The 27629-nt window shown below is 32.6% G+C and overlaps 1 protein-coding gene across 1 annotated transcript in view; it reads right to left on the bottom strand.

Moving 5' to 3' along the window:
- The window catches only part of LOC138699419 (myrosinase 1-like), a 38188-nt gene extending 11730 nt beyond the window's left edge, over positions 1-26458 (bottom strand). The window contains exons 1-7 of the mRNA XM_069825280.1: positions 26299-26458; positions 21056-21189; positions 18856-18990; positions 12437-12559; positions 7248-7446; positions 5978-6075; positions 1727-1874 (exon numbers count right to left, since the gene is read on the bottom strand). Of these exons, the coding sequence (XP_069681381.1) occupies positions 1727-1874; positions 5978-6075; positions 7248-7446; positions 12437-12559; positions 18856-18990; positions 21056-21189; positions 26299-26440 (979 nt within the window). The 5' untranslated portion in view covers positions 26441-26458. The remainder of the gene's footprint in view (positions 1-1726; positions 1875-5977; positions 6076-7247; positions 7447-12436; positions 12560-18855; positions 18991-21055; positions 21190-26298) is intronic.
- Between the last annotated feature and the right edge of the window lie 1171 nt (positions 26459-27629).

The raw sequence follows: 27629 nt of genomic DNA, 5'->3' as shown, positions 1-27629 counted from the left end.
GAAGGTATAAGATCGGCTAGCTAGAATGCCTAACCATTGAAAAGTAAACTTCATGCTTACGTTAGTGAATTTGGTGCCCATGTGTTTTCAACCGATGGAACAGTTTTGTTATGTAAGGTTTGTGAAAAGACAGTTAATCACGAAAAAAAAAAATATTTTATAAGTCAACATGTATCAACTACGAAGTAAATATGTGAATTATGTTGATATAATTTAAATTTACTGTTAAAATACATTATGTATTTTTAAAATTTATAATGCCTTCTTCATAATTTATTTTGCTTTTTTTACGTTTTTATTGCCTATTATTATTATTATAATTATTATTATTATTATTATTATTATTATTATTATTATTATTATTATTATTATTATTATTATTATTATTATTAGATATAAATGAAAACGGATATAAAACTTCAAAATATTTAATGTGTGGTATATATTTTGAAGTTTTATATCAGTTTTCATTTATATCTTTTGTTTAAATATGTATTTTAATATTATTCTCGCTAACTTTTATATCATTTTGTTATTTATTAATTTACTTGATTCCATCCTTTCATTTTCTAATACAATTACTTTTATCTCATTATGCTATGTAGTTTAGTCATCCATTTTATCCCGTCCATTCATTGTCATTATTGTCGTTGTATTATAATCTTGTATATCTTTGTAATACTATTTTATATGATTCCATTCTTCATTTATGATTCCATTATTTCATTTGTAATTATCATTTTAATTAATTGCCATTAATTTAATTATTTCTTTGTACTTTTATTGTAAATAATGATTGCTAATGTTTTTGTTATATTCTTTGTGCTGAACTGTAATTGGCCTCTGGCTGTTGTACAGCACATTAAATATAAGTAAATAAATAAATTATTATTATTATTATTATTATTATTATTATTATTATTATTATTATTCTGCATGTTGACGTTAGTGTTATAGCGGAGGTAGTAATGATCATCGTGATTGTGTGGTCGAAGGTTAAAGATTAAAAACAGAAAGAGAACTAAGTAAGTTTTAATTTAAATTTAGGATAGACTCACTAAGAGCGTTACAAGGTTGCAACTTGAGAGTATAATGTACTGGGTGTTCAGTTCAAAATGTGTCATGGCTCGCTGTATGCCGTCATGTGGCTAGCTGATGAGCCTAGAGAATTCAATCTTCCTACACTTCCGCAGCTCAGGTGTATAATCTAAGAGGCAGAGAAGTTGGCTAGCAAGTACGGCGTTCATTCTGAAGAGTACGTGCCGATATGTACGGTAACGCCGGTAGTGGCAGGAATGTGAACTGTTTGGAAATACGTACTGTCGGGATATGGGGAGAGGGTTAAGACGGTTACTTACGTATTTGTTGACATTAACTTCGACGGTCAACATGGACACGGAGCATTTGATTTGTGTTGTGGAATGTTACCGTACGCAACCGATGATAACAAATACCCTGCGTACGACTTGCCGGCGCAAAACACAGTTCGAAAGAGGTTATGGTAGCACACAGACCGTACAGACCGCCATCTGTTGCTACGACGTTCAAGTTATACCGTACACGTTCTCAAGTTCAGATTGAAGAACGCCTTAAATAATAGGCAACTTCTCGAACATATAAACTGAAACTAGCTTCAGATCGGTGACCCAACAACAGTGACGTCATGACACACTTTGAAATGAACACCCAGTATTTTCTTGTTCACAATACTAGCTGAATTCCTCACCTCTGATATACTCCACCTCCTCTGGAGTGAATGAAGGTAACCGGGATACAGGAAATCCCTCTTCGCGACTCAGTCTTTCTATCCTTTCCTTCATGATTTCCGGATAATCTCCTTGTTGACTGAATATCGGATGCGCGTACGAACCAATCTGAAACATTGGAGAGACAGCCGTATCAATCATTGTCACTTTCCTAGCAGTGAGACATCCATTGTCTTCCAACCACAAACCTCTAAAAAGAATTAACAAAATATTCTTTTAAAAAATTGCAATATGAAATTCTTACAATTCTTACTTTCTGATTACCAGACCGCGGAAGTTCATGCAGTCGCATGTTTTTATTGATTTGGTAGGGGAGAGTTGGGTAGTATCGGACATCGGGTAATATCGGACAGTGAGTTTCTTTCATCTACAACCAGATGATAGTACCTGAATGACATGTATGTATGTATGTATGTATGTATGTATGTATGTATGTATTCACACTGCAATGGGTATATACCCGGTGGCAGTGGTAACTAATTACACTCAATAATGACAATAATAAACTTATTAATTAAAAATACAATTAATGATAATACTAATAATTAATACTAATAATAATAATAATAATAATAATAATAATAATAACAACAACAACAACAGGGAATATACTAAATTAAATGAAACGATCACTTAAAATAACATTTGAAATATTCTAGTTTGTATCTTAAAACTAAGATCGAACTAAAACTCACGAGTATATGTTCATATCTGCACAAGTACATGGTTAAGTTTCTGTGATGTCGCATACAATTACGTAACTACGTCATTCAGGTACTACCATCTGTGGTAGATGAAAGAAACGCACTGTCCGATATTACCCGATGTCCGATACTACCCAACTCTCCCCTATATTGCAAAAGTAAAAACGGATCTTAGCCGATCATGGTTTTGACGTTCCAATGAAACCAAATATATTTTGCATAAATGCATATTTCGAGAGTTTTTATTTTAAATGCATATATATATTTTATTTTCCATATATATAAATGTATGTACAGTACTAACATCTTTTCTTGTTTTCCACGATTTATCTAATTTACACATTTCTCTCTGGAAAAATAAGACAAATTTTCAAGAAATAAAAAGAAGTATGTGAGCAATAAAACCAATAACTATAAGCATCCTATAAGCAAAACTCAGCTCAAACTCCTCGCGCCGCGCATGCTATACCCCTCTTACCCCCCCTGCAGTACTCGGATTCTTTAATAAGCGGCTACTGGTATAGCTATAACGGCTACTGTTGCGGACATGTGCACTCAAAGAGCAGCTGTAACAAAAACAATTAAGAGAATATAACATTACAAGATGTCAACATCGTCTCTTTCTAAGTCACAATCGGTATCTATCTTCACTGGAACTGTTCTCATATTTAAATTTTAAATATTTAAATTAAATTAAATTAATATTTAATATAAAACGCTATGCGACTCCCTGACTCTATAGTAATAACACGTGTTCATTCAGCACAAGAGGATAATACATGCGCATGCGCATAGTGACGGTAGTATGATTGGAAACGGGGAGCATGCTGGGAAAGGGAGCATACGTCATCTGCGCGAGACAGTCACGCCCGCTGGTTTCTGCGCACTGAGTTTTGTTTGTTGGCTGCCTATAGTTGAGGAATGAAAATTCTACGACAAATTGATACTTCTCCCTAGTGTACCTATAAGTTGGTTGGTTTCTCACTTTAACATGAGACTAGGCCACCGGCGTGGCTCAGTCGGTTAAGGCGCTTGCCTGCCGGTCTGAAGTTGCGTTCGGGCGCGGGTTCGATCCCCGCTTGGGCTGATTACCTGGTTGGGTTTTTTCCGAGGTTTTCCCCATCCATAATGTGATTTCCAGGTAATCTATGGCCTCATCTCGCCAAATATCATCTCACTATCACCAATCTCATCGACGCTAAATAACCTAGTAGTTGATACAGCGTCGTTAAATAACCAACTAAAATAAAATAAAATAAATAACATGAGACTTAGACACCTTCGACAATAAAGTCACGTATTGTTGAGGTCATGAAAATGTTGCTAGTGTGCTCTGATTTCATAGAAACAAATTCATCTGTCCAAGTTAGTGTAGGATGTTTAATAATAATTTATTTGATTTCGCAAGATAAGAAGAGACGTTTCACTGTCAAAATTAATTTAAATGTCCAGAACGATCTCTCGATATTACATGGTGTTGGAGCAAAATAATTCTGAGTTTGGTTGTGAACTAAAACTAGTCAAAATGAAAATTTACACATAACGTGACTTCATTGTCGCAGGTATTTTAGTACATTCAATTTTGTTTCTTCAAGTTAGAACAGGATATTGCCTAACACGTGGTGGTGGTGGTGGTGGTGGTGGTGGTGAGATATATATTGCGTGTGTACATTAATACTGCAATTTTTATAGTTTATATACAAATTCCTGCCGAAATGAATATTTACACTATAATATTAATTTTTACATTTAGAGGTCTACCTTGCTTAATATCTCAGTTCTTCATCCAAACTCTTCATAATATATACAGGGTGTAAACGGTACAAACTGCCTAAAATACTGGTGATATGGCATAAATTACTGAACAAAAACTCTAATAAAATTTTTCTGTACCTTTTGTGGTTTCCTTAGAAAAAAAATGTTATCTAGGAGTCTAATGTTTTTTGAAATGGTAGTAGACCGTCATTTTTTGCTACGGTCCGCACGTACATTGCAACTGTGGTGATATCCTTGTTCACAAATCAGAGTACTCTGTTGTCCCTCTATTGTGGTGTTAGCGTGTGTTGGACGGAAGGTCATTGGTAATGAAGTTCACATATTTATTCGAACATTAAATATTAGACTACTATCAATCCTAAAAACATTATATTTTAGGAATTAAAAACAAAAATAGAAGGAAAAACAAATTTTCAATATACGTCATGTTTAGTAGCTCGAGATGTACAGACTGTATAATTTTGGCTATTTATATCGCTTACAACCTGTGTATATTTTTTTAAAGTGTGATAGCTTTCGTAGTTAAAATTATTTTTCCTGCACGACTGATACCCTTGACCACATGTAACACATTAATCAGTGCAAAGGACTTTCAAGACAACCACTTTTTTATAAGTTTTACTATGCTGCCATCTAATGACTGCAAAAGAAGTCAACAAAATGAAAGTGAAAAGAAGTCACGTTATAACCCTTATGTAATTGCTTGGAGTAACAGCTTGCAACTATACTTCCATCTAGCGGTCGTTACAAAAATGCTTTTTAGACAGTGGAGGCTCTGGTGGTTGTTCTCTTTTATATGTTGCCATTTCATAACATGGGAGTGGCCAATCTGATATACAGGGTGAGTATAAACTCTAACGACAAACTTTAAGAGGTCGTTCAGAGATGTTTTCCGAGTGTTTTATGTAAGGAACCCGAGGACTCCGGTTGCTGATTACCGAGTAATTTGAAATTGATTTCATCGACCGTGATCAATGGCGTTATATACAAATAAATTGATCAGCTAAGGTACTCATTTCCTTCTTACTGCTGTAATATCATTTGTACAAGAACAAATAAACCATAAATTACTGTACAAAGCAACTTAAATGAATTAATGAAACAGGCAAAAGACAGCTCTTCGTAGCGTTGTTGTGCCGCTCTTCATTTACATCGCGCGATACCATACACGAGGTGCGTACGGGCTAACTCTGCATCAGTAAAGTCATCCATACTGTATCACCCCTACACTAACACTGCAGGAAAGAAAACCTGGGACAGGACTGTCGGTAGTTCAAGAGGAATGATTACAACTACTGTACAACGGCATTACCCCTCTTACTTTCCCCCCTTTTTCCCTACTGGCTGATCAACTAGACTCCGAATGAAGTGTAGGCTACATTTTGTTCGCAAACACTACACTCATTCCATCTAAACAGATAGAAAGGTAGTTGAAGTAATAAAACGAACGAAAATCCAATAGTCTGTAAAGAACCGACGGCGACCATGGGTGTCTCATATCAAAATACTCGGCAAATATCCCTGAACAACCTCTCAAAGTTCGTCGGCAGAGTTTGTAGTCACCCTGTATATATGATCAGGCCTCATACTTCAGTCGCCTTGATGTATGATCGTAACAGCAGTCAATCAGTCATGTGATATGAATTCATTTAACAAGCAAATTTGAACTCGAGCGAACTGGACTATTGTCTGCTAATGTGTTCATGAATAATAATATATCGAAGCCCAGACCATGATTTGAACTGCAGTTTCCGCTGCTTCTCTGTCAGCCCTGGAACTGCTGTTCAAGGCCGAGGTCCACTGCGCTGCAAGGTTCAGGGATATTTTGCCTGAAATATTAAATTAGCACATTACATTTCTAAATATCTTACACATCTTCTAACATCTTCCTAACTCATTCACGTATTAAACATTATGCTTTTTTTCAATTGTACTGTTCCCCGTAGAAAGTATGGGCTCAGTGTTGATGGCGGGAAAGTCTGTGATCTACATCACGATTCACACGATAACATTTTTGTGACTATTTTGAAACTGCACCTGCCTGCGGCGAGACCAAAAGGTTGGATAAATAAATAAATAAATAAATAAATAAATAAATAAATAAATAGATAAATAAATATATAAATAATTAAGAACGTAAATAATTAAGTAAATAAATAAATAATTAAATAAATAAATAACTAAATAAGTAACTAAATAAATAAATAAGTAAATTAAATAAATAAGTAAATAAATAAATAAGTACGTAAATAAGTAAATAAATAACTACTTAAATAAATAAATAAGTAAATTGAATAAATAAGTAAATAAATAAGTAAATAAATAATTAAGTACGTAAATAAGTAACTAAATAAATAACTAACTAAATAAATAAGTAACTAAATAAATAAACAAGTAAATAAATAAATAAGTAAATAAATAAATAAGTAACTAAATAAATAAGTAAATAAATAAATAAATGGAAAATAAATAAATAAATAAATATAAATAAAAAATAAATAAATAAAAATACATAAATAAATAAATAAAAATAAATAAAAAGTAAATAAATAAATGGCAAATAAATAAATAAAAATAAATAAATACATAAATAATAAAAACAAATAAATAAATAAAAATAAAAAATAAATAAATAAGTATAAATAAATATATAAATAAAAAATAAATAAATAAGTAAAAATAAATAAATACATAAACAAATAAATAAATAAATAAATAAATAAAAAAATAAATTAATAAAAAATAAAAAATATATAAATATATAAAAATAAATTAATAAAAAATAAATAAGTACATAAATGCATAAATAAATAAATACATAAATAAATACATAAATAAGTAAATAAATAAATAATAAATAAATAAATACATAAATAATAAATAAATGAGAATGGAAGCAAAACAATTTAATCACGATGGAATTAGCGGAATACACTGGATATCCTTGTTGAAAGATTTTGTACACAGTTGTGTACAACAGAACAGGAATGTCTTGCCTCACCTCTCTGCGTGGCACGGAAGTGCTTGTCGTACAGGTGGTACACCCTGGCGTGGGCCTTTATCATGTTGTGGGCAGCCAAGTACATCCCCACTCCGCTCGTATTCAGTCTCGGCGCTGTGATGATGAAGTCTTCGTCTTGATATCTTTCGTAGCCCAGGGAATACGTGTAAGGCTCATTCAGCGTCGACCACCATCTTACCTAGTAAGAAGAAGTTCGTCATTTCATAGAAAACTTTCACATTTGTAAACAAATTGTCAGGCATTTTATTTCTTTAAAGATTAACCACTTAAGAAACTTTAACAAAAAAGTAGATCCTCATCACAATACTCCCTGAATTAAGTGGTAAAAGTGTCGTGCAGATGTTGAGAAACTGGGGCATATATGTAAAAAAAAAAAACCTTTTCCCAAAAGCGCGTATAAAATAAACATTTAACAATAGAAATGCATAAATATTATTAAAAAGTTATTTTAAAATAGTAGGCCTAAGTATTCGAAAATGCAATCGGACATAAAATTAAGCCGCATGATCGATATATTCAGATAAAATAAATCAAAATTTAAAAATCAATAGAGCCATTTTTGGCTAGTACAATTAATGTTTCCTTAGGAATAGGAATGCGCTAATGGAAAAAAAAAAACAATACATATGCATTCATTCATTCATTCATTCTTCCGTGTTCTGTCCAAGAGCAGGTCTTTCACTGCAAACCCAACGTTCCCCAGTCTTTCCTATTTTCTGCCTTCCTCATTCTCTCTTCATATAATCCATATATTTTAATGTCGTCTATAATCTGGTATCTTCTTCTGTCCCGAAATCTTCTCCCGTTCACCATTCCTTCCAGTGCATCCTTCAGTAGGCAGTTTCTCCTCAGCCAGTGACCAAGCCAATTCCTTTCCCTCTTCCTGATCAGTATTAGCATTCTTTCTTCATCCATTCTTTCCAACACAGCTTCAGGTCTTATTCTGTCTGTCAATGTCACAGGTTTACAATAAATACTGGTATAGTAAATATTGGAAAATTTTAGTGAATAAGTATTCTCAGTTTCTGTGAAAATAAAAATTTAAGTATTTGTAAGTTAGGACCTTTGATCCTTCTTGAAAGAAAACCAAGACGTCATGGACTTACAAAAAAAATTAAATAGAAGCTGTCTTGAAGCGTACCTAATCCTCGAAAATCTCCTTTCTGCTCTTGACGTACGTCTAATAAAATCTCACTCACGACTGACTGCAGGCGGGAAGAGCACCGCGATTTCATGGCGGGGAATGTCGGCGATTGCGTGGGGCTCGGCCGCCGACCGGGCGAGGAATTCTTCGGGACTTTTAAACTGCCCACTCTACTGCTTTATTTATATTAATGTTTCCCAGGTGGATACTTTCGGGCGGTGTTAATTTCCATTCCTCTAAAAGCCTGTTGATACACAGAGTGAACGATAAGTAATGTAACTTTTCTTTCTGCAAAGTTATTTTACAATGTAACATATGTTACAAACTAGATTGATACATACACTATTGATATTCTATATAAAGCTCTAGTTAGGAGTAAGCTAGAGTATGCGTCACCTCGGTTCCAGTCCCATCAGAGGCAATAGAAAGGATACAGAAAAGATTTTTACGTTATTTATATTTTTAAAAAAAAAAACATCACGTGTCGTCTTATGAAAAGCAAATTTCATATAATCAGTTACTTCTTTAATTTAATTATACGACTTTAAAATCTAGACTATTAATAAATAGCCAAATTTTACTCTATAAGTCTGTTAATGGTATGTTGAATAACTGTGATTATTTAAATGCCTTCATTTCAATATAAAAAGAACAGAATTACGTCATAGGCAATCTTTTGTTATTTCAATTCCTAGAACTGTTTTCTTCAGGAACTCTCCCTTGCTTGTTATGTGTAATACTTGCAATTCTCTGTCTTTAAATTATGATACACAATTAGATTTCAGTTTAATAGTAAAAAATTTCATACAATATTAAAAATAACTATATTTCCTTACATATTTAAATTATGTATAAGTGCATTATAATGTTCTTTACTTTAATTTTGAAATAATTTTGCATTATTATATTGACATTTGGCACTAATATTAACTGCAATATTATATTCTAGCATCTATTATGTATCTTTCTTTCTTACGTTTGTGTTGCTTGTTTTGTTTTTTCTTATTATGTATTTTGTATATTTATCAATGTAAGTCGCCTATAATTGGAAGCTTGCGTCTGTTGATGGTGAAGTTTAAATAAATAAATAAATAAAAGTTCGGATCAAATTTTGCACTATAAAGGACAAAAATAAAATTCTTTCAATCATTTATTATCAAAATACACTGCTCTGTTAAATTGACTGAGCATATTGGGAATTAAAACAGTGGCTTTCCCAAAACACGCTATGAAATATTTCATATAAAGAAAATAACTACCAAAAGAAGCAAAAACGAGAAAAATTGTAGATTAGAATCTTTTGTTTGAAATAACTCAAAGAATAACCCCAAGTAAATAATGACATTACTTACGTTTCACCCGCTATAAATCAAAGGGGATAGGGGAATACTTCACATCCTGGCTTTGAATCTAAATTAAATTTTAGGTGAATTCCTACACTATGCTTTTGTTTGTTTACTTTTAAAGTAAAATTAGACAAATTTAAAATGTTCGTTTCCTGTGCAATATCTTTGCTTCATTTTATCCAGTTGTCACCAGCGACACGTGCTGCAAATATTTGTTGTGTTTCTTCAATTGTTTGTAGGTAGTGTTCCGTTATGGAATATAATTTGGTCACATAATAGTACATTATGCAAGGAGCCTATAATGAAGGTAATTAAGAAGTGAGTATGGATATTTATGAAACTCGCTTGCGCTCGTTTCATAATTTTCATACGAGCTTCTTAATTACCATTATAGGCGAGTTTCATACGACTTTTTATGCTCGACCATATTTCTAACTTGATATTATTAATTTTATTTATCTGACCTGGAGCAATGTTCCTTATGTTGTGAGATGTGCGCAGACGCGAAAGTATTGATTTTTTCCAAAGAACAGATGTCGACATTGACCTTGCTAGGCCATAAGAACCTACAGAGATAACATTGAAATTAAATTAGACATTTAAAAACGAGATGACAAATTGAATTTATTAGAATATTATTTACAATTAACGCTAATTATTATAGTAACAGAACATAACCTTCTGCGACAGTATTGGATTTCCAGCCTCCGTGACTTTTCGCTAATTCTCTTTCGATTGCATATCCGAGAATAATCGATACTTGCGGTTTTATAACGGTAGAAAGCTGACCTGTCATTGGCTGAACAGTTGTAACCTGAGTCGTCATTGGTTGAAAGACCTGACCTTTAATGAGTAGGTGTACTTTAATGACATGCATTAAAGGTCTGCTACCAGGTATATAATTACTACATTTCGGCATGGTCGAGCATAAAATATTTTTAGCTTTCATTCACGTTTATTTCATTAATTAATTTTATAACGCAGTTGCTTATTTTAATAGAGTATCAAAATGTTAAATTTTACAAGTATTCTCCTGCACCAGTACACAATTACTTTACTCAACCACGCCGTATCCATGGCGTCATGTGATCACGAACAAGCTGTTATCTATGAATTATGTAGCCGTCGTTATTAATAAGTGGGTAAAACTCCTATTATAATCTTGTTTCATAAATTTTATGCTATGACATAATCGTATCTGATAATCTTTCCATTTGTTCGTGTAAACTCTTGATAATGTTCTCATTATGTATTGACGACGTAGCACCAGTTCTAGTTTTGCTATAACAGGGGTTTCCAACATTCTTATGAGAAATGCAGAGCAAATTGCATAGGTGTTACACTATATACATTTGGTATTTTTTTCTTCACTTTTCCTCCCATAATTGTTTCTTATCTCCTAGAAGAGTTCTGAAATATCTGCCTGTAATTCTTTTTGTAAGCAGAAATTACTTATTTACAAGGTTCAATTCCGCTCTCACATAAGCCCGCCATCGGCCCCTATCCTGAGCAAGGCTAATCCAGTCCCTACCTTCACATCCTACCTCCCTCAAATTCATTTTACTATTATCCTCCCATCTACGTTTCGGCCTTCCCAAAGATCTTTTTCCCTCCGGCCTCCCAACTAACACACTAGACTATGTGCATTTCTGGATTTGCCAACTTTACTTAAATTAATACACCTAAACCAAAAGTAAGAATAAATAAATCCTAATACCCAAGAAAGACAACAAATAATTTAATGACAAAGGTAAAAACCCTTTTCAAGCCAAATATATCAATTTATTATAACGAAAACATACGTGCTACATGCCCTGCTCATCTCGAACGTCTGGATTTAATGTTCCTAATTATGTTACGTGAAGAATATAATGCGTGCAGTTCTGTGTTGTGTAACTTTCTCCATTCTCCTGTAACTTTATCCCTCTTAGTCCAAAATATTTTCCTAAGCACTTTATTCTCGAACACCCTTAACTTCTGTTCATCTTTCAAAGTGAGAGTCCAAGTTTCACAACCATAGACCTATATAAAAACCGATAATATAACCGTTTTATAAATTCTAACTTTCAGTTTCTTTGAAGCAGAGTAAATGACAACATATATTTGAAAGTAAGTATTAATACACATATAAAAATAATAGTTTTATGATTTCAATTGTTAATTCATGTAGCAGTCTTTAGTGTTCAGTCAGTCTTCTGTTTCAAATGTATCACTCTATTTTGGTATGAAGTTGCTTAGTGACAGTGCCGTGAGATTAGACATCTGAATGATGTGATTCTTCACAAATAATTTACAAAGATTGTATTTCAGTTCATATAAATAAATATTGATGTTTGCCTAGTTGGATTTTTCTGAGATTTTCCCCCACTGTGAGGTGAATGTTAGGTAACCCCAAGGTCTCACATCGCCAAATTCTTATTTTTACTCTCTGGAGATTAGATATAATGTGATTATTTAGCTTATCAATGTATTATGTCTCAGCTTGGTCTCAAACTACCACGTCCGAATTATCAGATTCGTTTCAAACTATGAATGTTTCAAATTAAAAGAAAACATGTGACAAATCTCAACTTACAGATAAAATTATTGCAAGCAATTCAAATAAATATTAGGTCGAGGCCATTATAAGGTTTGCAAAATGTTACAACCTCGAAGTCTCTTTGATAAAAGATACTTACTCTGTCTCCGAAGTTCTCGAACAAAATTCTAGCGTATGCTTCAAAATAAGTTACAGTTATTTCATTAGCGAATCCTCCAAGATCCTGTAAGAACCTTGGCATATCCCAGTGGAACATCGTTACCTGTAATCATAGAATGTTGTTTATAAAATTTTAACGTCTAATTCAGTTTTCGATTGTTACACTTTAGTTAATATTAGTAATATGCGTTACAAGAGCGGTATGTTGAAGTTTTCATGTTCGAGGAAAAGTTTGAAAAAGCGAAACGTAGTTGAGCTTTTTTTAATTTCCGAGAATTGAAAGAAAACATACCGCTCGTGTATCGTACATTATTTTGTGCGAAGATCGTTTATTACATACCTGAAAGAGGAATTTCTAATTAGTTGCAATGAAATCTCCATCTTGGTTTCTGTTCAATGACGGCAATTTTGGAAAACAAAAATATCTATTTTCAACATTGTTGCTTTAAAATGTTTTCTGTGTTTACTATACTCCAGCAGGCCGTGATATATGTCTGTCTTTTTTTCCCCCAGTCTATAAATGCGAACTTAAAACAAACAGCTTCCTTAATGTTACATGCATCACGAAATGCAGTAACTTTAGTGGAGTTGTAGAGTTTACTTAATTTTTGCAAATATTTAAAAACAATAATTAACAGTGCAATTTAGGTGAAATCGCAGTGGTAAGTTTCCAATTTATAATTATTACTATATTGAACGTCTCTAAAAATAATAATGTGTTAAAAGCCTAAAGCAGTAAAATGAATATGTCACTTAAGCTGTAAGAAGAGGGAAATTGTTACGTGTGTTCGGTTGGGAATACTGAATGTGGAATTTAAGACTTTCCGCGGGTTGGTTTTGTGCGGAAACCAAGCAAATACGCACGATCTCGCACAAATGTATCTTACTAAATAATTAATTGTCAGGATAAGAGAGAAACAGAGAATGAAATTGTTTTTTTTTTTTTTGGAAGCAAAAAATTACATACAATAACAAATATTTTACAATACTATTGTAATACTCATATATGAATATTCTTCAAAATTCGAAATTGATTACAAATCTCTTAGTCAAATAGTCTACATATTACAAATTATTGTATAAATACTAGGTAACTGGCTCACGCCCGAAAAAGCAAGATGCTTGACGTCGGGTGTGACATAGAATGAAAACTGGATAGAAGAAAAAAAATAATAATAAAATAATAATAGTAATAATAATAACAATAATAATAATAATAATCTCATTAAAATTGTCAAATGTAATTAGGCCTACACATAAAGTTTAAAAAGAATAAAAAAAAAAACAAACAAACAAAACGTACCATAGCCTATACATTAACATACTAAGTTAAGAATACAACATTGTTAAAGTTACAAAAAATAAAGAAAGAATAAGAATTTACATGATTATAATTTTGAAAACAGTTCAGGCACTTGTTTTTTGAATAATGTATTGTTTAATAATTTTAGTTTAGGATTCCTCTTTGTAAAACCATTATATAATCTTGGACCGTAATTAGAACTGTGCCTTAGACCTGCTTCAGGCTTACATTTTGGTTCAATGAGGGGGAGCGAAATATTGTATCTTCTTGTGTTGTGGTCATGATCGGACGATATTAATTTAGCTTGATATTTATGGTAGTGATTCAAAATAGTGTACATATAAATTTGCTTGATATTTAAAACATTAAATTCTTTATATATGAGATGAGTTGGATGATCAAGTTTTCTTCTTAAACATATTTTAATAATTCTTTTATGTAGTAATATTAATGGGCGAATGGTACTCTGTGATAATCCGCCCCATCCTATAATTCCATGCTGTATTATAGACTCAACTAGGGCTAAAAATATTGTTCTCAATAATTTTACTGCCATAAAGCGACGCAATTGAACAAATTTGTATAGACTTTTACGTGATTTAAGACATAAGTAGTTAATATGAAAATTCCATTTTAAGTTTTGATCGATGAAGATACCTAAATATTTCACCTGGGTTGATGGGTGTAGTTTAGGATAATTGCAATTATTATAGATATTTGTACAGTTATTGCTATGAATTTTTAAATTATAATTGTTTTCCACTGTAGGGAGGCCTATTTTAATTAAAGAAAAGGGAATGAAAGTTGTTTTATCTATGTTGAGTGCTAGCAGATTAAAATATAACCAAATTATTTAATTTTAAGCGGACCAGTATTTTATTGCAAATGTCATGTATTTTTAGTGGATTATTTCTTTAAGTTTCTTTCTAAATTATATTCTTATTGCGAAACTTTCATTAATCATTTCATCATTAATTGGAGGGTTTCAAACTAGACATGACTAATCCACATTAAATATTTTCTGATATACTCAAGTTCAACTGTGAACGGTACTGCCAAACTTAAACTCATATTTGCAAGCCTTCAGCAGGTAAAGACACAGTTATTCATGCTTACTAGAAGGTACTTTAAGAAAAGAAGGTGTGACTAATAATTCATTTGTAATTAATACAGATAAAACAATAGCTATCCCATTTTCTTTAAATAATAAAGGTAATAAACCAATTTCATCTATACTACAAATTAAAATGCATAATTCTGATTGTTCCGATATAAATTGCAATTGTTCAGTTATTAATGAAGTTAATGAGGTTAAATACTTAGGTATAATTATTGATAATCATTTAAAATGGAATAATCATATTCATTATATTTGTAATAAATTACGTAAAACATTATGTTACTTTGTTATTCTAAGAAATATTTTGTCTATTAACTCTTTACGTGTAATTTATTTAGCATTATTTCAATCTATATTTATGTATGGTATCATAGGTTGGGGTCGAAGAGGTGGAAAAATTCAAATATCTTGGAGCAACAGTAACAAATATAAATGACACTCGGGAGGAAATTAAACGCAGAATAAATATGGGAAATCCCTGTTATTATTCGGTTGAGAAGCTTTTGTCATCTAGTCTGCTGTCAAAAAATCGGAAAGTTAGAATTTATAAAACAGTTACATTACCGGTTGTTCTGTATGGCTGTGAAACTTGGACTCTCACTTTGAGAGAGGAACAGAGATTGAGGGTTTTTAAGAATAAGGTTCTTAGGAAAATATTTGGGGCTAAGAGGGATGAAGTTACAGGAGAATGGAGAAAGTTACACAATGCAGAACTGCACGCATTGCATCCTTCACCTGACATAATTAGGAACATTAAATCCAGACGTTTGAGATGGGCAGGGCATGTAGCACGTATGGGCGGATCCAGAAATGCATATAGAGTGTTAGTTGGGAGGCCAGAGAGGAAAAGATCTTTGGGGAGGCCGAGACATAGATGGGAGGATAATATTAAAATTAATTTGAGGGAGGTGGGATATGATGGTAGAGACTGGATTAATCTTGCTCAGGATAGGGACCAATGGAGGGCTTATGTGAGGGCGGCAATGAACCTCCGGGTTCTTTAAAAGCCAGTAAGTAAGTATTATAGGTTGGGGTGGAACTTATACATCCAAGCTTTATCCGCTAATTTTACTAGAGAAAAAAGTATTAAAAAGTTGTTTAAAAAATCAGAAAGATTACCCAACTGAATTGTTGTTTCAAAGTTTTCAACATTAAACAAATGTATTATTTTATTTTATTAAAATATTTTCATAGAAATTTTAATAACTTTGAAAGTTATGTACATAAATATAGGACTAAAAAATATGAATTCTCTGCGTTTGTGTGAACCAAAATGTAGAACCAATGCAGCTTTTTATCATAGCATGAGTCAAGGTCCCAGATTATTAAACAAATTTTATTCCAATAATACTTCAACGACGAATCCTCTCCAAATTAATAAAAGAAAAAATTGTGTTGGATTTATAGTTAGGGTTTAAACATATTAAACACCTTTTAATCTGTATTCTCTCTCAATTTTAATTTTATTTTTGTTTGTATTGGAATCCCCTCCTGAGCACGAGTCTTACTCATTCAGGAGTGGGCTAGTTTATCTTTCACTGTATTTATTAATTTGTATTCATTTCAAACTTACTAGCAATAATAAAAAGAAACTTGTTGTGATATTGTGGGGTAGTCACGTCTTGCTTGAAACTCATTTGTCTATATGCTGTCTTTCTTGTTTGAGAATTTCAAACCAAATCCACTTAAGGGAAGACTCCACTGGAAATCATGAAAATTTTTCCAAATTTTCTTTAGCTATTTCACTTATTCAGAATTTATATTTTCATATCCCAAATGCATTCAGCTCAATTCTGATTACAAATACCCGTATGTTTACACTTTTTAAATTAAGGCTGGAAGGGGGCGTGGAAATTAAAGAGCTGTCAAAATTGTTTTTCATCGAAGAATTCTTTTTTAAAATTTCTGATTACAAATCTAGTAACTTTCCGTTGGCTCCCTGAAGTTACTAGATGAATGTAGCGGAGGGGAATATTAATTTACATAAATATTTATTTTATTTTCAAATCTATTTTTCTGTGTTCATTTTTGTTGATTCAACACCAACTTTCTTATGCCAAATATTAATCAATCTGGATGAAATTTTTACTGCAATTATTTATGAGGTAGCTGCATGTTTCTATACATTTATTTTGCGAGAAATGCTGCTAGTTTATTTTATTAATATTTTTCTTAATGCTGCTAGTTTATTTTATTAATATTTTTCTTACGAAGTACAATAAACTAGCAGCATTTCTCGCAACATAAATGCATAGAAACATGCAGCTACCTCATAAATACTTGCAGTAAAAATTTCATCCAGATTGATTAATATTTGGCATAAAAAAGTTGGTGTTCAGGGAGTCAACAAAAAGTTACTAGATTTGTAATCAGAAATTTTAAAAAAGAATCCTTCGATGAAAAACAATTTTGACAGATCTTTAAATTCCACGCCCCCTTCCAGCCTTAATTTAAAAAGTGTAAACATACGAGTATTTATAATCAGAATTGAGCTGAATCCATTTGGGGTATGAAAATATAAATTCTGAATAAGTGAAATAGCTAAAAAAAATTTGGAAAATTTTTCATGATTTTCAGTGGAGTCTTCCCTTAAACATCATTCATTTTCAACTAATTACAGTTATTGCCTAGACATACTGTAAGGTCGCGATGTCAAGATGCTAGTAAATCTGGTAAGAAAGTAGTGTTGGAGTGCCGAAAAAGTTTTATCTCAAGAGCTTATGAAATGTGCACGAGGATCTCTCGTCCTTACATTACTAAGCAAAGCGTCCGACCGAGGAGTGGAGTGGCACTGTCTGGTCAGTTGAAGTGTCATCGCCAGACCGTACGAAAAACTTGTACCGCATGTTTTATTCTGCTAGGAGCTCTTGAATTTGGAATTTCTAACAGGTCTGGGGTACACTGTTCTTTGTTGAACTCAGGAAATGCATGGAGCATTATGAAGAAGTAATGAATATAAATGCAAACAGAGATACAAGACTAATATACTAAATATATAGAATTGAAATAATATTAGTAATTTAATTACAATATGTTACTCCTATAGGTCTAAACATGTGGCTTCAAATCCTAAAAACTACAAAGTGAATATTTAATAGAAATGGACTCCATATAAATACATACATTATTGAAGAGGAAATGTAATATTATAAAATGGAAAAACGAAGTATCTAAAGACACTAGTGACACTTTATACTTACTTATTTACTAGTTTTTAAGGGTTCATTGCCGCCCTCACATAAGCCCGCCATTGGTCCCTATCCTGAGCAAGATTAATCCAGTCTCTTTCATCATATCCCACCTCCCTCAAATACATTTTAATATTATCTTCCCATCTACGTCTTGGCCTCCCTAAAGGCCTTTTTCCCTCCGGCCTCCCAACTAACACTCTATATCCATTTCTGGATTCGCCCATACGTGCTACATGCCCTGCCCATCTCAAACGTCTGGATTTAATGTTCCTAATTATGTCAGGTGAAGAATACAATGCGTGCAGTTCCGTGTTGTGTAACTTTCTGCATTCTCCTCTAACTTCATCCCTCTTAGCCCCAAATATTTTTCTAAGCACCTTATTCTCAAACACCCTTAATCTCTGTTCCTCTCTCAAAGTGAGAGTCCAAGTTTCACAACCATAAAGAACAACCGGTAATATAACTGTTTTATAAATTCTAACTTTCAGATTTTTTGACAGCAGAGTGGACGATAAAAGCTTCTCAACCGAATAATAACAGGCATTTCCCATATTTATTCTGTGTTTAATTTCCTCCCGAGTATCATTCATATTTGTTACTGTTGCTCCAAGATATTTCAACTTCTACACCTCTTCAAAAGAAAAATTTCCAATTTTTATATTTCCATTTCGTACAATATTCTCGTCACGAGAAATAGTCATATACTTTGTCTTTTCTATAATAATAATAATAATAATAATAATAATAATAATAATAATAATAATAATAATAATAATAGTCAGTACCATAGGTTGTATTTCATTGCTTATCAATTCGTCGATAACGTTGTTGTAGTAGTCGATTCCCTTTTGGTTTATGTTGTTGGGCAATCCATCGGGCATAATGCGAGACCACGAAATAGAGAAACGATAAAAATCCAGCTGAAATGGCAAAATAAGGAATGAGCAATATTGAATATTATTCCTGTCGTTAATGTGAAAGTTATAATTGTAATCAGATTTAAATTATTACTCTTTTGGTTGTGCATCCCCTGTCTGTAGTCAATATAATATAACGATACGTAATAACTAATGATGATTCAAGAATTTCGCGATATTCAACTTGCTGCGACAGTTTTAAAATTTTGTAGAAATTTCCACTTTTTCGGATCCATTATCAGAGCAGACAAGGAATGAGAAAGCTATTCGTTACATCTGTTTCTAAAAGATCCACTGACTCCATTATCAGGGTAGGCAAGAAAGAAGAATCCTATTCATTAGATTTGTTTCTGATAGATCCACTGGTTCCATTATCGGGGAAAATAGGAAGAAGAAACCTATTCGTTAGATTTGTTTCTAATAGATCCACTGGTTCCATTATCAGGATGGGGAAGGCAAGGAAGAAGAACCTATTCGTTAGATTTGTTTCTAATAGATCCACTGGTTCTATTATCGGGGAAGGCAAGGAAGAAGAAACCTATTCGTTAGATCTGTTTGTAGCGGATCCATTGGGGCCATCATTAAAGAAAGCAAGAATTGGGAACGGATGTTGGATCTGTATATAACGAATCCACCGGCACCGTTATCAAGGAAAGCAAAGAATGAGGAACCTACTTGTTAGATCTGTTTGTAGCGGATCCATTGGCTCCATCATTAAAGAAAGCAAGAAATGGGAACGGATGTTTGATCTGTATGTAACGAATCCACAAACACCGTTATAAAGGAAAGCAAAGAATGAGGAACCTACTTCTTAGATCTGTTTGCAGCGGATCCAGTGGCTCCATCATCAAAGAAAGCAAGAAAAGGTATATCTATTCGTTATATCTATTTGTAACGAATCCATCGGCACCGTTATCAGGGAAAGCAAAGAATGAGGAACCTATTTGTTAGATCCGTTTGTAGCAGATCCAGTGGCTCCATCATCAAAGAAAGCAAGAAAAGGTAAATCTAATCGTTAGATCTATTTGTAGCGAATCCATTGGTACCATTATCAGAGAACGCAAGGAATGAAGAATCTATTCGTTAGATCTGTTTGTAGCGGATTCATTGACTCCATCATTAAAGAAAGCAAGAAAAGGGAACGGATGTTGTATCTGTATGTAACGATTCCACCGGCACCGTTATCAGGGAAATCAAAGAATGAGGAACCTACTTGTTAGGTCTGTTTGTAGCGGATTCAGTGGCTCCATGATCAAAGAAAGCAAGAAAAGCTAAATCTAATCGTTAGATCTATTTGTAACGAATCCACCGACACCGTTATCAAGGTAAGCAAAGAATGAAGAACCTACTTGTTAGACTTGTTTGTAGCAGATCCAGTGGCCTTATCATCAAAGAAAGCAAGAAAAGATAAATCTAATCGTTACATTTATTTGTAGCGAATCCATTGGTACCATTATGAGGGAACGTAAGGAATGAAGATTATATTCGTTAGATGTGTTTGTAGGAGTTCAAGTGGCTCCGTCAAAGAATGCAAGAAATAAATATATTCCTTAGTTTTGTTTGTAACGAATCCACCGGTACCATTATCAGAGAAGGCAAGGAATGAGGAACGTATTCGTTAGATCTTTTTCTAGCGGATCCAATGGCTCAATATCAAAAAAGCAAGAAAGGAAAATCTGTTCGTCAGTTCTGTTTGCAACGATCCGTTGGATCTGTTGGCAACAGATCTAGAGAGTGGGTCTCCCTTTCCCTGCCACTCCTGATTATGATAGAACACACACAGTTCTTAGGCGATCGATGTTTCTAAGATCCCATGTAAAAGCTAAAAATTTTGCGCCATCACGAAATGTATCATATTCACTTCTGCTTGGCACAAGACACGAGAAAGACTCTCAATTTCTGTCAGACGGAGACAAACAAAGAAAAGCTGTCATTTCTTCTTTGGGAATTTAATTGATAACCTTGTTCAATATATTCCAGTTTACTGAAGTTTTATATTGTAAATTTACTGGAAAAGAGACAGAGTAAGCTTAAATAGCAATAAAAAATTCTGATATTATTTTCTTACCCCCAAAGCCTTCGCTGCTTGGATATCTTCTCGATATTTGTAGTATGACTGGCAAGCATCATCACCATTTGCCCCTCCTGAGATGAGTTCTGGGTTGTGATGAGTGAAATCGTCCCACATACTTGCACCCTTTCCTGTGTTAAATTAAAATATGTAGAATCTTAATTTCTGTGTATTAAATTATTAATTCCTATTAATATTTTGTTACTGTTACTATATCTATAATTTTCGCACATGTGTAAGCTGTAGAAGTGAGTAATAAAAAAGAAACTATATTTATGTATTTAAAATTAGGAACATTATGTTGCTAAAAAGTCCCGCTAATGATTTATTTAGGCACTTTGTAATATTATTACTTTTATGCTCGACCATGCCGAAATGTAGTAATTATACTCCTGGTAGCAGACCTTTAATGCATGTCATTAAAGTACACCTACTCATTAAAAGTCAGGTCTTTCAGCCAATGACGACTCAGGTTACAACTGTTCAGCCAATGACAGGTCAGCTTTCTACCGTTATAAAACCGCAAGTATCGATTATTCTCGGATATGCAATCGAAAGAGAATTAGCGAAAAGTCACGGAGGCTGGAAATCCAATACTGTCGCAGAAGGTTGTGTTCTGTTACTATAATAATTAGCGTTAATTGTAAATAATATTCAAATAAATTCAATTTGTCATCTCGTTTTTCAATGTCTAATTTAATTTCAGTGTTATCTCTGTAGGTTCTTATGGCATAGCAAGGTCAATGTGGACATCTGTTTCTCGGAAAAAATCAATACTTTCGCGTCTGCGCACATCTCACAACATACGGGACATTCCTCCAGGTCAGATACAATAAAATTAATAATATCAAGTTAGAAATATGGTAGAGCATAAAAAGTCGTATGAAACTCGCCTATAATGGTAATTAAGAAGCACGTATGAAAATTATGAAACTCGCTTGCGCTCGTTTCATAAATATCCATACTCACTTCTTAATTACCTTCATTATAGGCTTGTTGCATAATGTACTATTAATTAACCAAGTTCCAGAGAAATCATAAAGATATTCAGTGTGGTTTTTGTAACTTTTCTTTGAGTGGCAATGGCGAAGTCAATAGGCGTGAAAGCACGTGTAGTAATTCTGGTTTGTTATTCAAATATTTTGTCAGATTTTCAACCTGTTTCTTCACTACATTTCTATTAGCGGCATTTTTTGTCATTACAGTATTTTGGTTTATGCACATAGCAGAGTCGGCTACTGGTTCTGCCATTTCTTTTCAAGTTTCATAAAGCAATAAGCCTAATGTGCGTATATTGTTATGTCTAGAAAGATACTTATATGGTGCAATGCAGGACATCTTCGCATGACATGATATATTGCTTCTTCAACATATGGCATAATCTACATCAATTTTTTTTCAATTCAATTTTATTTATTTCAAATATACAGAATAAAGAAATATAATCACAAAACAAACAAAGAGAAATACAAATAAAATAATACAAGCAATATAAAAAGAAGATACAGTAGTATTAACAAAATTTGAGACCGAATGAGCAGCGCTCTTGCTCCGTCGCAGTTCAGATATAATATTAATATAAAAAATAATAATATAAATAAATAAGTAAAATAAAATAGGAACTAAAATATAATTACAGCGGCAATGGAATTATATAGTATAATATTAACACTATAGAAGAATAATATCGCACGTGAAAAGTAGGACTGTATATATATTTCAAAATTATAGAATACAAATATAATATAGGTTGATTAATTCATACACATAGGCTATAAATTTATTTAATCAAATTGAAGATATTAACACGTTTCTAATTTTCTTGTTATATGTTAGTGGGTTACATGTTAGAAGTTCTGGGTGTAATTTAGTTAAAGCATTGTACAACCGAGGGCCAAAATTTATGCTATGCTTTAGACCAGCAGATGTGAGACATTTAGGTTCTACTAATGTTCAATTAATATTTCGTCTTGTGTCATAATTGTGTGTCTGTAATACAAACTTATTACGATTTTTATGATAAAATTTTAACAGCGTATACTTATAAATTTGTTCAATATTAAATACATTAAATTCAGAATAAAACATTAAATTCAGAATAAATATCTAGTTACTTATTTCTAAGGTGTTTGCTGCATGTTCTGTTTTTGTGTGTGAATTTGTGCTGCAGTAGTTGTTTACCGGCCCACCGTATCATTTTATTGTTCCGTGGCAATGTGAATCCTTCCTTATCTTCAGATTTTTAATATATAGCTTATTCTATGACAACTCTTCACACATTATTTTATTTTTCCATTCGGTGCAAATGTTGTTCTTTAATTTTTAATAGGTTTCATACGAGAGACTTTACTTTCATTGGCGAGTTCGTGATTAAACACCTTAGAGACTTTCTGTACTGTAATAACATTTTCTGTTTCAATACACTCATGTCAAGATCTGTCAGATTTTAAACTGGGCAAATAAGAATTAAAAAATTAACCACGTCCTTGGACTTACAGTTAAGAAGAAAATTGTGTTAGCCAAGCTTCTTGTATTATGTCAGCAGTGCTTAAAATTATTGATCTCGATAATGCATCTTAGCCAGGTGTTTCGAAAGTGGTATAGGAAAAAAAAGTCCAGCAAACCTAAAGCAGCTATGAAATTTGATATGATTGTAGCCTCTACATTTCATATGTTCTTATTCTGAAGTTCTTTTATTTCATCAGTTTTCTTGTTTCCTTTTCTATCAGAATCTGTTCCGCTTAGATAAATTATTACTACAGATTTCATCTGGTTCATTTATCTATTATTTGTTTTCCTATTATTATTATTATTATTGCTACGTCATTATGCACACATGTTACATTCGTTAAGCTAACTCGTGGTCATGGGATCTATTCCCACATAGGGAATCCATGTCATTGTGTGTGTGATGACCTATATTGTCTTAAGTGCAAACCCGAGTCCCTCTAATTCTATGTCACGGGAGTTACGTCGCTTGTTAATCTACTGTATAAGGTCTTAATTTACTCGAAAGCTCATGAGATTGGAACCTTCGAAACGTGAAAAACCTTATAGTAATGGAGGACTATACCGAAATATAGAAACTAAAGTGTTCATTATATACCTTACTTGAACGTAAAATAGTTTAAAAACTTGAATATAATAAAAAATCATTATAATAGAATTTCTGTTTGAATTCTATTGAAGATTTCGATGACTCAAACTACAAATATATTTTCCCTCACCTTGTTGTATAAAATATAGTACCTCATTTCTTTTATCGCGTTCCTGTTTCTATCTTGCGTTTGATATTTTATTTGTTCTACTGTTCTATTGTATGTTACATTTCGAAAAAAAGAGCTAATAGGCTAACCAAAATTAAGTAAATTAGATCAAGCTTTGTGATGTTAAATCCAATCCTTTTGTGAATGTAATGGAGTTTTCATATTTATTTCAATGCTATTTTTCCCCCCAGAATTTAACACTGTCACTGCACTTTGGAATATCGCATCAAAAATACATTTTTTCTCGTGTTTTTATTGTCTCATAACACTCTATTCCATTTACAAATCGTTTTTTGTTTTGTTTCACTGTTGAATAATTAGTTACATTTAGAATGTAATATAGTTTCAGGGAATTTGTATTCATTACTATGATCCGCCTATATCAATTCCTACTATTGTAAAATTTCTTGATTTATATTTATTTCCATTCGTCATATCTGATAACATACCACTATTTAAAAACGTAAATATACACTATCCTCTACGTCTTGTACAATGATATCATCTGCAATCTGAAGTACGGAATCAGAATCAAGTGTTTCTTTCTCATCCCTCATCACAGAACGTCATTATATTCATCCTCCTATTCATCAGGGATTGCAGGACGCTTTCGAAATTCAAAATTAAGTTAGAAAAGCACTTTTTGTCTAACGAAATGTATTATTAATAAGTTAATAGATGTGTGGATTACGGCCTTTCTATAATAATTTATTATTGTACTTCTTGCTTACAATATTAATTGCCCTTTCTCGTTTAGTTATTTAGATTAATAATATTGATATACGTAGATCTTAAGCTTTGTTCAATATTATGCTAATTTAAATTATTTTAAAATGTTTTTGTATTGTCTTTTTTGTTTTGTGTTACTGTCATTGTAAATGTACTTTTTTTTATATGAATGAACGTTATTAATTTATTTTTTCGCTGTATGTACTCGTATATAAATATTTCTAGTGGCGTGGAAGAGAAGGCCAGATGGCCTTAACACCACCGGAATAAATTTATTATTAATATTGTTATTATTACTATTATTATTATTATTATTATTAATAGAAAAAAAATTCAAATTGTACTATATTTCAGCCTATTATTACTGACATCTATGACATTTTTCATATAGCTAATCCCATCGAATATTATAATTTTTTATATTACTAGCTGTACCCATGCGCTCCGCTGCACTTGTTAGAAATAAATATAAAGTAATTACATAATTAAAATAGGATATTGGGTCCAGGGAACATTCGTGTTTGATAGAAGGATAAATCGTTTAATATGTCGCTTAATTTAAATTGTATTTAAATAATTAAAACGCGATTATTTTGGTACAGAGACCACTCATTTGGTGCAATAATAATTCCTTTAACATATTTCTTAATAATTGTTATTACATAAAAATAATTAAAATATGATAATTTGGTTCAGAGAATATCTGTTTTTAGTGCAATTTGGTCCCATCAAAATTTTGCTTGGAATGAAACGTATCGAAAATCATTTTTAAAGAAACTTTTGTTATGCAAAATTTTTCACAAAAATCAATAATAAGCGAGATATTTCGGTTTATTTAATTCGGACCCCCTTATAACCCCCCTTTTAAATAAAGTATTTTGAATGCCATATAGCCTAAAATCTAAGTTACAACGAATTTAATTTATATTCCAATTTTCATCGAAATCCGTTCAGCAATTATCGCGTGAAAAGGTAACAAACATCCAGGCAGGCAGGCAGACAGACAGACAGACAAAAATTTCAAAAAAGCAATTTTCGGTCTCAGGATGAATAATTATACATGTTAACACCAATTATTTTTGGATAATCAAACATTATCAGAAAAATTTCAGCTACAGATTTATTGTTAGTATAGATTTACGAATTACTTTGTACCTCAGGTTGATTTATGTTGAAGTGGAAGAGAAGGCCTGATGACCTTAACTGAATAATTATAATTGCTCTTGTGCATCCACTGTAACTCACCGTCCACATCCCAAGCTCCTTCAATCTGATAAGCTGAAGTGGCGGCACCAAACAGAAATCCTTCTGGAAATTCATGGATGGATTGATTCGCTCCAAACGCTCGCCCCGCGGTCAAGATGGCTGCCAATGCTATGATTTTCATACTGTGCGGCCGACGGCGAGAATTTCAGGCTGATATTGAGGGCCCTCATCCGGACACAATATATACCTCCACGCCAACTGACACACGTCGACAATAAAAAGGCAGTAATGACAGACAGGTGCACTTCGACGTCAGAAGTCCATGGGGGAAGAATAATAAATTCATGGTGACACATCCAACCGCCACAAATCCCTATTTGTTGCAATTCAGTATAAATCATGTGAAATATGGGATATTTCGAGATTCATCCCCTAGTCTCGGATATCAGCGACTCGTGTGTAATCCACACGTTACGTAAATTATGGGATTAAGCAGTGTAACAGGTGAAATGTGTGTTACCAAGCTTGGAAAGAACACCGCATTCAAGAGTGGGCGGCCATTTCCAAAGGAGATTTTGTTCAGGAATTTGTGGCATAAACTTTAATTGTGAATGTCATCGTATGCGATACGTAATAACACAAGAGGTTTAACCTAATTAAGGAACTGTGTTTTGTTGACAAAATGTAAGGACTTCACATGGGCTAAAATAAACAGTACTGTCATTTTGTAACATGAAAATGTAAACATTGTTCAAAATGTGTTCTGAAAAGGTGTATTTTCAAACATAAAATTGCAGGAAATGTAGAATTAAAACAAAGTATTTGAAAAGTTGTATGTGATTCTGTTAACGTGGTCAGGTACTGTAGTTATTATTGCCGCTAAAAGTGCATTTCAAATGCAACAAAATAGTACATTATGCAACGAGCCTATAATGGTAGTAATTAAGACGCAAGTATGTTTGTTTATGAAACGAGCGCTTGCGCTCGTTTCATAATTTTCATACGAGCGTCTTAATTACCATCATAGGCAAGTTTCATACGACTTTTTATGCTCAACCATATTTCTAACTTAAAATTATTCATAAGTTTTCATGTTATAATTATGTTAAGTGACGAACGGAACTGACCTGAATTGTGAGATGTGCGCAGACGCGAAAGTATTGATTTTTTCCGAGGCACGAATTTCATTGACCTTGATATAACCTAGAGAACATTAGTCTTGATATAACCTGGAAATTGATTTATAATTGAAAAACGAGATGACAAATTGAATTTATTTGAATATTATTTACAATTAACGCTAATTAATTATTATAGTAACAGAACATAACCTTCTGCGACAGTATTGGAATTCCAGCCTCCGTGACATT

This window comes from Periplaneta americana, chromosome 5, assembly GCF_040183065.1.
Source record: "Periplaneta americana isolate PAMFEO1 chromosome 5, P.americana_PAMFEO1_priV1, whole genome shotgun sequence".
Classification (NCBI taxonomy): Eukaryota; Metazoa; Arthropoda; class Insecta; order Blattodea; family Blattidae; genus Periplaneta; species Periplaneta americana.
The sequence above is the reverse complement of the archived record's forward strand: the minus strand, read 5'-3'. Positions and strand labels throughout refer to the sequence as shown.